Source organism: Sciurus carolinensis, chromosome 10 (assembly GCF_902686445.1).
Source record: "Sciurus carolinensis chromosome 10, mSciCar1.2, whole genome shotgun sequence".
In the NCBI taxonomy this organism is placed as follows: Eukaryota; Metazoa; Chordata; class Mammalia; order Rodentia; family Sciuridae; genus Sciurus; species Sciurus carolinensis.
This window is the reverse complement of record NC_062222.1, coordinates 16,752,236-16,765,093: the sequence shown is the minus strand read 5'-3', so window position 1 is coordinate 16,765,093 and position 12,858 is coordinate 16,752,236. Positions and strand designations below refer to the sequence as shown.

General features: G+C 44.7%; 1 protein-coding gene across 1 annotated transcript in view; it reads left to right on the top strand.

Moving 5' to 3' along the window:
• Setd7 (SET domain containing 7, histone lysine methyltransferase) overlaps positions 1–6,759 on the top strand; it is a 40,877-nt gene extending 34,118 nt beyond the window's left edge. Inside the window, exons 7-8 of the mRNA XM_047566315.1 lie at positions 1,075–1,232; positions 6,063–6,759. Coding sequence (XP_047422271.1) covers positions 1,075–1,232; positions 6,063–6,243 — 339 coding nt within the window. The 3' untranslated portion in view covers positions 6,244–6,759. The remainder of the gene's footprint in view (positions 1–1,074; positions 1,233–6,062) is intronic.
• The last annotated feature ends 6,099 nt before the right edge of the window (positions 6,760–12,858 follow it).

The window sequence follows — 12,858 nt, the reverse complement described above, 5'->3', positions numbered from 1 at the left end:
AGATACCATGAGATATTCCATTTATCACACATTCAGAGCAGGTGCACCAGCTAAGGTTGAAAATACACTCCGACTGAGCAGGGTCCCCATGACCTTGGGAGGCACTCCCGAAAGCCCAGGCAGGTCAGCATATGGAAGGTGGCTTCAGGAGAATGACACATTACAGGTTGAGTTGTTCCTTATCTGCAGTGCTCGGGACCAGAAATGTTTGGGATCTGGGATTTCCTCAGATTTTGGAATATTTGCATATCCATGATGAGATCTCTTGGGGAGGGGACCCAGGACCTGGCACCTGCTAAGCTAGTGCTCCACCCCTGAGCTACAGCCCCAGCCCCAGCATGCATTCCTGCGTCAGTTCCATCTCTGATTCCATTTGATGTTCCCACTTCATTTATTTATTTGCCTCATCTTCATCTACTTTCTGCCCCCCGCCCCCCAAACTGGGAGTTTGAACCCAGGGTCACTTAACCACTGAGTCACATCCCCAGTCTCTTTTCCATTTTTTATTTAGAGACAGAGTCTCACTGAGTTGCTTAAGGCCTTGCTAGGTTGCTAAGGCTGGCTTTGAACTCATGATCCTCCTGCCCCAGCCTCCTAAATTGCTGGGATTATAGGCGTGAATCAGCTCACCTGGCTTTCATCTATTTTTTTTAATATTTTTATTTAAGTTATAGACATGATATCTTTATTTTATTTTTATGCAGTGCTAAGAATCTAACCCTGTGCCTCACACATGCTAGGCAAGCGCTCTACCACTGAGCCACAACCACAGCCCTTTCATCTACTTTGAATTCATGTTATCTACTTACATTTTTGCATGTCTTAACAAGGGAAGGGAATCCATTTTTCTACATGAAATAAGGGAAAAAATCAATAAATAAGGGGAAAAAATCAATAAGTAGTAAATTGAGCTGTCTGCTTGCCCTGTCTGTATGTGGAGAGATGTTATTTGTTTTTTCATGTCCATAATTCTCAAATTAAGACATTTAAGGAGAAATGAGTTCATATCTCTGACATCTTATGAGCTTTTGAGAGAAAGGTGCCCTCCGACACCGGCTGTCTTACTTCCTGCAGGTTGATAGCAGGGACTGGGCCCTAAATGGAAACACCCTCTCCCTTGATGAGGACACAGTCATTGATGTGCCTGAACCCTACAACCATGTATCCAAGTACTGTGCCTCCTTGGGACACAAGGCGAACCATTCCTTCACTCCAAACTGCATCTACGATATGTAAGTGTGACCCTGAGCTGCTGGGGGCATCTATGCCTGGGGCCCTGGGACTGAGGCATCCCTACACCTCAGATAAAGGATGCCCCACCGGAATATCCAAAGGGCCTCTGTCGCAGGCCTGTGTTATGACTTGAAACTCAAAATCCGAGCATCCCCATTGGACTAGACAAAGGGGAATGAAAGGAAGGGAGGAGAATGGGAATGGGAAGGACAATAGAATGAGCCAGACACAACTTCCCTATGTTCATATATGAATATACAACCAGTAACCACGTCAGGTACGACCACAAGAATGGGAAGTTACACTCCATGTATGTACGGTATGTCCGAATACACTCTGCTGCCATGTATATCTATAAAGGACAAACAAACAAAAAACAACCTGAACGTCCCCACCCCGTGACCTTGGCGAGCCAGGAGATGGAAAAGTGCCACAGGTAGAGTGTACTTAGTGGTGGTTGTTGGCTGCCATTTTGTCCCTCAGTTTTCTCATTTAAAGATCCCATTGGGCCTGGGGCGTAACTCAGTGGTTGAGCACCTGCCTAGCATGCACACAGCCCTGGGTTTGATCCCCAGCAATGCACAAAAATAAAATAAAAAATGTGATATTATTTGAAATCACTCTGCACAATGGAGAAAGTTAGCAGACCCTTTTTATGGGGTGAAAGGAAAAGGAAAATAAAATCCTAAGCCAAGGCCATGAATTTTCAGCATTAGAAGAGACCTATAAAATCAGAGCCCCAATTATCTGATAATAAAAAGGAATGAAACCTGACCCCCACTACAGTGTGGGGGGAGTTAGCTACATTCTGCTAAATGGGAGAATCAGGTCGCAAAGGCCGCATAGCTGGTAATTCCATTTATATGAAATGTCCAAAGTGGGAAATCCATAGAGACAGAATAGATGGGGGTTACCTCGGGCTGGGAGGGGACCTGAGGGGGTGACTGCTAATGGGGATTGGGTTTCATTTGGGGGTGATTAAATTTCTAAAATTAGATGATGATGATTGATTCACAACTTTGTAAATATTTAAATACCACAGAATTGTCTGCTTTAAAAGGGCGAGTTTTATGGTGTGTGAATTATAGCTTAACAAAGCTGTATTTTAAAAAATCCAACAGTTCTACCCCCTTGAGGCTCAAGCCTTCCCCTTCCATCTGCTCATTGAACCTTTCTTGGAAACCTCCGTTGGTGGGCAGCTTACTGTTATCCGCAAAGGCAATTGAAAGAGACTGCATGAAATTTGCCTTTGGTTTCTGAGGACTAGCAAGTTTCTTTTCTTGAGCCTAAATGGGTTTTCCTGTAACACCCAGCCCTCAGTCCTAATCATCTCTTTCCTGTGTACTCTGTCAATCTCTCTTCCACAGGGTTGTGCTGCAAATGTTTTAACAGCTTTCACGAGCCCCCAAATGTCCTCTTCCCAAAGCCAAGCATCCCTGACTGTTCTCTAAAGGATACAGCTGGGCTTCTCTGTTGCCCTCCTTAGCTTGGCCTGAGCCTGCCAGCTCTTCCTGGGAGCCAGCGAGCTGTGCATGACCTTTTGTGCTTAGTTATAACTGCAGCCCCTCAGGTCACGCGGGTTATTAGCATAAGCAAGAGCAGATTGTGTGTAGTTCATGTGCAGGAAAATTGCCAGAATTTGAAGATTCCTCAGGAATGTCTCCTCTTGCATCCCCACGATGACTTAAAAAATCATTCTGGCAGTGATCTGCTCTCTTTGGCAACCAATAACAAGCACTGGAGCTACAACGTGTGTTCAGAGAGCGGCAGAAATGGCAAAGGACATGTGTCATGTGAAATGAAACTGACACTGTTATTAACAGCAAGGTTTTCATGGCCAGTGAATTAGGCCAAAGCATCATTCCAAGCTGCACACAGTGTAGCAACAACCCCCCTAAAGCAGTGGTAACTAACCCTCATAAATGCCACCGAGACCCCTCCTTTAAAAATAAACGAGCTCTATGATTTTATTGCAAGGACATGATTTTCTCACCAAAAGAGGGAGAGTATAGGAGACAAGAGAAAGTTCTATTTGTACAAATGCAAAAAATACAAGTCTCTTTACTCTGCAGGGCTTTTTTCTTTTTCTTTCTTTTTTTTCCCCCTGGTGGTGGTACTGGAGATGGAACTCAGGGGCTTACGTACCTAATGGGCGAACTCTCTACCACTGAGTCACGTCCCCAACCCATTCTGCAGGTTTTGCTTTTGTTGTTGGTGGTGTTTTTTTTTTTTTTGGTCCTGGGGATTGAACTCAGGGCCTTGTGCTTGCAAGGCAAGCACTCTACCAACTGAACTATATCCCCAGTCCTTGTTTTGTGAATTCGGTGTGATCAAACCGTAGTTATCTGGGGTAATGGGAGGACTACTGGAATGATAATCAAATATAAAATTCAGATTGCAATTCATGGCATTCATTTATTTCCCAAAACACTGGTATTGTCACATACACTTTAATATAAGTAAAAGAACACTTCCCTAAGCTGTTTTAACCGTAATCAGGCACAAAATGCCAAATGGACGCAGACAAGATTTCTCCTAGCTGTAAATGTAGGTAACATGTGGACAGGGGCCAAACTGCTTGGCACAAAGGTCCAGCTGGGTAGCTGATCCTGATCGTGCAGCTGAAAATGGTCAGAGCCTACTCTGGGCACTTTTTTTTTTTTTTTTTTTTTTTTTTGGTGGTGCTGGCAATCAAACCCGGGGACTCACGTGCTGAGCTCATGCTGCACCACTGAGCCACCCTACAGCCTTCACTCTGGGTACTTTTCATGCATTATCTCATTTGATCCACCCAGGAATTCAAGAGCCCACTTGTATTCCTTCCCAGATTGCAGAGCAGGAAGCACAGATCAAGAAGGCACAGGGGTTAAGCATGCCCTCTCCAAGAACCAACACCAGAAATTAAGTGCTTTCTTTTCAATCTGCCCATTATCTACTCCAAAAACAATGACGAAGAGCAGGAGAATTGGAATACAAGAGGATCATAAAGAAACCTCTAGACCCAGAAAGGCAACACGGGATTGTTTCAGTGGGTCAGAAGGTTAATCAGAGCTCCATTTCAGGAGTCCGTTTTTTTTTTTTTATATACTGAAAGAACATGATGGAAATTATGATGAACCATTTTAATTTACAAAGTTGTGATTTTAACAAGGAATTCCTGAATCGCTAGTGCAGGCATCTCCTTTGTGATGGGCATAATCTGATACTGCTGTGCACTTACATGCCTACACATGCACACACACGTTCATGCACATGCATGCTCACACACACACAGTAACTAATATTAGTCAAGGCCTCTGTTGTACCAGGATTTGTGTGGGGTGCTTTGTACATGTGACCCCATTTTGTCATCACGAAGACCCCATAGGGTAAGTCTTACTAGTATCATCACGATTTTATAGATTAGGAGAGTGGGATTTAGAAATACAAGGTGGAGTTTCCAAGAGGACACCGTGATATTTGTGGACCCAGGACCAAGCCAGTGTCTCCTGACCCCAAATTAGGTGTCCTTTTCATGAAAGAGTATTTTTTTATGGAAGAAACTTTCATGATGTTTCATGAAAGGGACGCTTAACTTGGGGTCAAAAGACTCTGGCATTAGTCCCAGGTGGACTTTGAGGGCACCTTTGGTGTGAGGTAGAGGTTGCTCCTTTTCACACCACATGGAAGATAGCCCAAAACCTCAGATGCTCCTGTCTCCACTGCCAACAGAGGGAGCCAGCCATGCTATCACATGCACCCCCACTCAGGGCCTGGAGCCTTCCCTCTGGTGTCTCACTGACCTTTGTTTAACACGTGACTGTAAATGAATGAGAATGACTTGACCAAATGCATATAAAAGCAAAGCGCATTGCTTCCTGGCCATGTTTGATTCAGACCCCTTTCAGTGACTGTCAGGGAAGCTAAGTCCATTACTTATTTATGCACTTGTTGTGTGGGGTGCTGGGCAGGTGAACAGTGTTGGGAACCGGTAGCAAATGAATATAGAGTGTTACCCCACTTCTGGTTCTGAGAGGATTTTACTAGGAGATATTGGTCCCTTCCTAGGATGCTTCCCACCTAGGGAAATGCGGAAGAAGCCGGTAGGCAGAAAGGTCTAGACTTCCCTCTGGGAAAGAAATCTTCATCTAATGTTAGAAAATAATACTTCCTCTCTATGGATAGGGTGCAATACAAATGGCTTTTTTGCTTTTGAAAAACCGCAAAGCTCTCCTTGCAATTCCAGAAAGCACTCTGGTCAAGCCTTCTTTCCCCTTGAGAAATAGCCAGCTAGCCGGGTGCTACCAGCCAGGTGAACTGAACTGTGGGAAACTGCACAGGATCTAACTTCTCATTAAGGACAGGGTTTTGTTGTTGACCCTGATTGTTGCTTTAGAAATACAGAGCACCATAGCCCGGTGCAGTGGCTCACAAGTTCGAGGCCAACCTCAGGAACGTAGCAACGCCCTAAGCAACTTAGCAAGACCCTGCCTCAAAATAAAATAAAAAGGATGGGGGATGTGGCTCAGTAATTAAGCACCCCTGGGTTCCATCCCTAGTACCAAAAAAAAAAAAAAAAAACAAAGTGCCCAGTATGCTTTTCAAACTTGAACACGCCAGTGCATCTCTGGAGTGTTGTTAAATGCAGATCCCCACCTGGGTCTAGGCATGGCTGAAGTGCTCGAGGCTCATGAGAGCCCAGGTGCAGCTGAAGCTGGCTGACCTGTGCTTGCACTTCCAGTGGTGCCCAGGCAAGAGCACATGGGCTCATCTGCACTGGCCCCCCACTGGCCTTTGCCTCTCCCTTCCAGCTCTGGCCCTGGAATGACCATGTGCATCTTGATGTCTAGGTTTGTCCACCCCCGCTTCGGGCCCATCAAATGCATCCGCACCCTGCGAGCAGTGGAGGTCGATGAGGAGCTCACGGTTGCCTACGGCTATGACCACACCCCTCCAGGGAAGAGTGCGCCCGAAGCCCCTGAGTGGTACCAGGTGGAGCTGAAGGCCTTCCAGGCCACCCAGCAAAAGTGAAAGGCCTGGCTGCAGAGTCCAGAGACCTGGAATAGAAACTTGGATCTATGCACTACGTTTTCCGACAATGGGACAACCAGGGACTGCTCATGCTGTGACATCACATCCTCTCACCCCGCGTTAGCAACGACTTTCTCGCATACTAACTAGGTTTGACTGTATTACTCATACCAGATTTAAAATTAGCTAGCCTTGCAGCAACATCTTACTGAGAGGTATTGTCGAGCACTGACACGGACAGCACCATGTACTTTGGTGGTTCAAGTCTAAATCTGTACCACGTTCAGAGATGCCAAATGATTAGACTGAAAAAGGGAAAGGGGTTTTTCCGGTCATTTTTTTCTTCGGTGGTTTTTCCATGATGTTTTTCCTACGGCCAATGCGGATTGTGACATTGCACTGGCATTTGTGCTGTATTGGGAGTAGAGAACCACAACATCTTTATTCTCTCGATGTAGTATAATTTGCCTTTTAACCTTTGATCTGTATCTTGCAATAGAATGGCTTTGTTTTTTTTTTTTTGTTGTTTTTTTTTTTTTTTTCCTAGTGAACAGAAGCCTACTTGAGTTACTCCTCTCATTCTCTATCTTAGGTACCCTTCACAAGAAAAACTTCCAAATGGATTTTGCATCAGTAGCAATGTGTACATCTCTCTGGTTCTTTCTATATCATTATTTCATTATTATGTCCTAATATAAGTACTGGCTCGTAAGGCCAGGATATTATTATAGAATTATTATTCTCGCATGTAAACAAAGATATCTTTGCTTTCAGATGTGAGAAGAAATGAATTTACTTTGTTTGCATTAGGTTAGGGAAGAGTTGTAATATATACCTTAAGAAAGAAGAGAGGAAAATTATTTCCAAGCAGTAACTGTGGCAATTTTGCAATATCTTTAATAGTGCTAGTGATTTTTTTCTCCCTGGGTACACATTACATGTACATAACCTAGCACAGACTGGCTTGTGGTGCACGGTGCATTGAATTCAGAAGTCAAACAGAAAACTTGAGTTCTAATGCAGAATTCAAAACTTTATTTTAAATCAGTACTCTGAAAGCAAACATACTGATCACTAGGTACAAATGAAACCTTAATACTAAAACTCTTCCTCTTTGTAATTTCAAAGCACTTACCTGCTTCAAAGCATTGTAAGCTACGAGTTCACACCTGCATAGTTTAAAAGCAACATCAATAGCATTTCATCCATTTCGCAAGCCATGTATAATCACAACTACAGAAATAAGGAGAAACCCCCTGTTTTTTAGTTTAGCATTTTAGATCTGTAACATAACTGGGATTGCTCTGAGTGAATTCTGAGAGGCGTCCTTTTTCATAAGCCCTCTCGCCACACACTATGGCTCTGTCTTCTTTAGCCGCCTGGACAGATGAGGTGGCTGGAAGGCCTGGGAGCAGCCGTTGTGCTGGTCTGCAGCTGTCAACGGTGCCACCTGTCGCCTATGACAGTTTGGTCTTGAAAGCTAATGCCTCCCAAGTTGTGCGGAGAGCTCTGACTGATGGGAGATGCTTGTGGAGTGGGAGAAGAGGGAGGAACCAGGCAGAAGTTTGCTGTTTCTTGTCAGTGACGCGTTGTTCTCACCAAGCCTTTGACGAAAGGGCTCGATTCAGGGCTGCTCCCGACTGGTCTAAGGCCACCTCTGGGCACAGGATTCAACCCTCAGTTCAATGAATGACCCGGCTGCTTCTCCGGTCTTTGCAAGGACAGGCTTCCTGGAACATCCAGCTGCCTCCTCTGCAGCTAGATGGCAGTGGTTTCTGGAAAATCCAGTTGGATCCCTGTTAGTGAGCTTAAGCTGCCAGTTCCCACAGGAGAGGAAATTGTCAGTTGATCTCCCACCAAAGGAACCTAATAGTATTTTTAGATGAAAAGGCACCAGGATAGGATTGCTTCTATTCTGTTGAAAGAGACCAATCTGTAAACTGCGACAGGTGGGCGAAGGCTCTGGATTTGTATTTTGATTGGTGCTTTAATTTAAATGTGTACCAAAGTGAATGACTGTCTTTGGGAGGAAGATGGTTTTCATCCACCCCTGCCAGTTGGGCAGTGGAACCTGGGCCCGGAAGGGAGAAGGCAGGCCAGGCCTCCGCACAGCTGGCTCAGTGGCTTCAGGACTGAGGATGGGTGGCCTGTGGGCAGCTTCAGTGGGCTATTGTTTCTGTTCTAAAGGGCTATTCTTATCCCATTCAAATGGGAAGTTTTTTTTATTTTTTTGGATAAATGGGTTTGGAGAGTTGTAAGTTAATTGATTAATCAGCTAATCAATTCTTCACATTAGTGAATGCTCATAGTCTGGGTTCAAAACCTAGCAGTTGTCTGTGACCTTGCAACAAATCAGAGGAAACAATACACCAAGCTGAGCCCCTCTGTCTTTCTCCCTCTTTTCCTACTCGCCCTGTCTTCTGGCTCGTGTGTCTTCTGCGCGTCTCCTTCCAATTCTCTCTTCATGTGTGAGAACTGCCTGGGCATCTATGTGGAATGCTGAGTTCCTCTCCTCTTTTCCTAGTCCCCCCCACCCCTCACGTTCTCTCTCTCTCTCTCTCTCTCTCTCTCTCTCTCTCTCTCTCTCTCTCTTTCTCTCTCTCTCTCTTTCACACACACACACACACATACACACACACACACACACACACACACACACTCCCAAACTGAGATCACAGTTGGCACTTGGGGCTGGAGATTCACTGTGTTGGTAGGTAGGTGAAGAAGTTGGTGGGGTGGGGTTTCCATGAAGATTTAACTGTTGAGGAAGTAGGGTTTGTTCCTTGGTCGAACCAAAGGGGAAAAGCCTCAGAATGGACTTTTCTACTTTACATCCTTTACAGAAGAAAATAGCCAGGAAGCAGCTGAATCGGGTCGCCTCAGCATGGTCTCTCCCACGTGGACTCTTCCACATGTGGTGCAGAATGAGAAGTTACACTCTCCCAAGACAGCCAGAGCCTGTGTGTGCGTGACTCCGTGGGGCCAAGGGAATTCACTCGGAGCCCTCAGGCCAACCCCTGCATGACTAGATCTTTCCTTAGCATCTTTTCTATGATGAAATATTATCTTGTGTTAGAGTTAGGAATAGGAACTAATCTGCAAGAGCATGTCCCCAAATGGGCATTCGTGAGGACTAACAAGAGCAACTGTAAGGACTGAATTTCTGACACGAAGGAATGATAAAATTAAAAAGCAACTGCTGAGGAGGACTTGAGTTTTGTAGTACCTATTCTTATTTTAACCAGCTTCACCCCTGGTCTCCCCGAGCACCTGAGAAGGGAACTCGTTTTTCAAGATCTCTTTGGACCTGTCTGGGAATAGAGTTCAACCTCTTTGCCCTCCAGGTTGATCAAACTTGAAAAACAATTTCCTAATCATGAACAACCTAAAACAGCCAACAAGGCCAAATATAACCATTTGCAACATTTAATTGTAACTATTAAGATTTCACTGGGCTGGGGACAAGCTCAGAGTCTTAGAGCATTTGCCTAGCAAATCTGAGGCCCTGAGTTTCATCCCCCAGCTGAGCCAAAAAATAAAATTGCATTAATCGTGAACAGTGAAGTAAAGGGTTGTCTTAGTGAGACAGTATGTGGCACTTTTAGTAATTTTCAACTAATGTGTAAAAACAAATCACTCAGTGCAAAATGCATTTAGAATCCTCCGAGAAGATAGAGTTCTCTGTTTTATTTTTGAACAGTTGCCTCAAGTTCTGTCTTAAGAGTAGTGATTTAGAATCCAGACATCTTTCGTTGTAGAAAAACAAGCAAAACTATGTTGCAAGATGGATAGTTGTAATGTTAATTTGCCACAGATCAAAGGTTCGCAAAATCTATTAAATTTACATGTACTTGAGGTACCTCAATAGATTGTTTCTTTTCTTGGATTTTTCCTTGAGGAATTTGGAGCTTTGGTGTCAGGTTTTTTTTTGTTTTTTGTTTTTAAATACTAAATTTAATTTTTTTTTTCTTTTGCCAAATGTGTGCATACATATTCAAAGCAATGAAACGATTTCAAGCCATACAACCACAGGGGTGGAAACCCTTTTCACAAATTTTAATGTGTTTGTATGTAAATAGATGTTTGTATGAAATATTTTCATGGTAGAATGAATATATTTAAATGAAGTTGAATTATTCCAGTGCTATTTAAACACATGACAAAAATTTTTGGTGAGAATTATCTGAGTCTATTGAGATATAATGCAGATCAATTTTGATTTTTAAAAATCAAAAGCCTACGCACGACTCGGACCCGAGGCAGCTCCCCTGGCGGCGTTGCGTCTGTCGGTCTGTCCGGAGAGAGCCGTAGGCTTCGCCAGTGCCTCCGCCGCTTCCTGGTGGTTAGTTTGGTGCTAATGAAGGTGTGTTCGCCTTTTAGTGACTTCACTGTGGGCCGCGGGCCCGGGAGTGAAGCAGAGGCATTAGAGACACCGGTGCAGTTATCCGGAGCACAATTTCTTTGCAGGGCGGCAGAATCAGAAGCCAGACTTGGCCGGGTGAAGCTCGGCCGCCACCAACCGCCACCCTTACTGCCTAGTCACAATGTCAGGGAGGCTGCCCTCAGTGGAGTTGGGGCTCAGACCCCAGGGTGGGACTTCACGGTTTTGCCAGCGATCGCTGCCTTCTGACCTCCACTCCCAGAGAGGGAGGGGAAGGCAGCCGCCGGCTGGGGCCCTTTACTCAGCACAGCCCATTCCCTCTGTCTCAGCTCTGGAAGACTATGCAGCCCGGCACCAAACTTCCAACCAGAGAGAGAGACGGCCTCGGATCCCGGGAATCCTGCTTCCTCTGTCTGTGACTTGGCTCACAGTTGTTAGAACCATCCAAATATCAAGGTCACTCACATCCCTAAGCATACCTCCCAGCTCCCCTGACTTTGCGTTACTGGGGGGGGGGGGGGATCCTTTATAGTGATACTGGACTTGAGTGGGTTGTTTTGTTCTTGTTCATTTTGGTCCTGGATAGAATGAAATGATAAAGATGACAAATTTTCACTGTGTATACTAGCAATATGAACACACCTGCCAATGTATCCTAACAGACCTACTTGGTTACATTTGGGGGTTGCTCTACTTCATCTTGATTCATGGATGGAGAAGTGACAGGGATCCATAAATACCTGCTGACCATAGAAGAAAGTTCTGTCCATGATTCTGAGCTCCCTACTTTAAAAGTTTTTCCTCCTGGGTTCTCTGTGTTCTCTTTTTATCCTGAAATGCATCATTAGGTCGTGAGGTATGTTTAAGGAGTGGCAGCCAGGGGTGTGCTTCCGGCATTTACCGCCACCAAAAGTCAACCCCATCGCAGTCAACGAGCATCTTTGGTCTTTCGTGGAATTTGAACTAAATCTATGAGCCTTATTCAATATCTATAATTCTATGATTTTTTTAAATTATGGGAAATTAATGGAAGATGTTTACATGAGTAATGTTTGCCCTTACTGTGTTATGAATGAATTTTTTGTAGCGTGTCTGGGTGCATGTGCAAGAGAGTAGGAAAAATGTTTCTGAAACAAAACTTGACAAATATTTGTAATGAAAAGTAAATTTAAAGACTGCTATAATTGCGCTATATAAACAATGCAAGTATTAAACAAAATATACAATCATCTGTCCTTGTCTTTCTTTGGTGGTCTCTGGAGCAAAAAGCAGTACTGTTATTATCATGTATTTAAATTACTAAAAAAAAACCTTTACATTATAAATTGTTTAAAAATGCTCTTTAGTGTTTCCCACTTTCCAGAAAGGGAAGGCACTGGCTGAGGCCAAACGTCCATGAATCCTGAACCATTAGCCACAGCACCAAAAGTGAATGCCTAAGTGTTAAGGAAACTACAGAAAACCTCAGCTTATGGTTTAAGGAAAATATAGGAAACGGGTTAGACGTTGCGGTAGAGTTTGGCAGTCTTAGGAGGCATCTGGGCCGAGGAACCCCGGAACTTATTCCTGCCCAGTCACAACCCACATCCTCAAACCATCCCCTCCGCCATTCCCAAAACACAAAAGCCAGCCACACAGGGAGCTAAAACAGTGCTCCGCTCTTACTGGGTCACCAGGACCCCAAAGCACTTAACTCCAGGGAGTTGGGCCAGGTAGGTCTCACCTGGAAGCAGGACGCGACCTGCTGTCCCATCTCCTTCCATTGATCAGCTCTTGATCTCATCACTCTTCTACCAAAGAGAGGAAGCAAACCAGGGTGACGACCTGAGTCTGAACCGGACAGTTCCTCAGCTTGCACAGGGACACTCCCAGGCTTGATCTTAAGGCAGGGCTGTCCCCACGACACTCATGGCTTAGACCACAACGGTGACAGCCTTCCTCGTGGGGAGGAGGGGTGCGGAATTAAAAACTTAATACAAACTAGGTAATTCTAAGAAGCCAAACTTTCAAAAGTGAATCAGGCAGTGTTATGGTTTGGATGTGAGGTGTCCCCCAAAGCTGCCATGTGAGACACTGCAGGAAGGTTCAGAGGAGAAATGATTGGGAGGTGAGAGTCTTAACCCAGTCAGTGAATTACTCCCTGATGGGATTAACTGAAGTGGTAGGTGTGGCTGGAGGAGGTGGGAATTGGGGTGTGGCTATGGGGTGTATATTTTGTATCTGGAGAGTGGAGG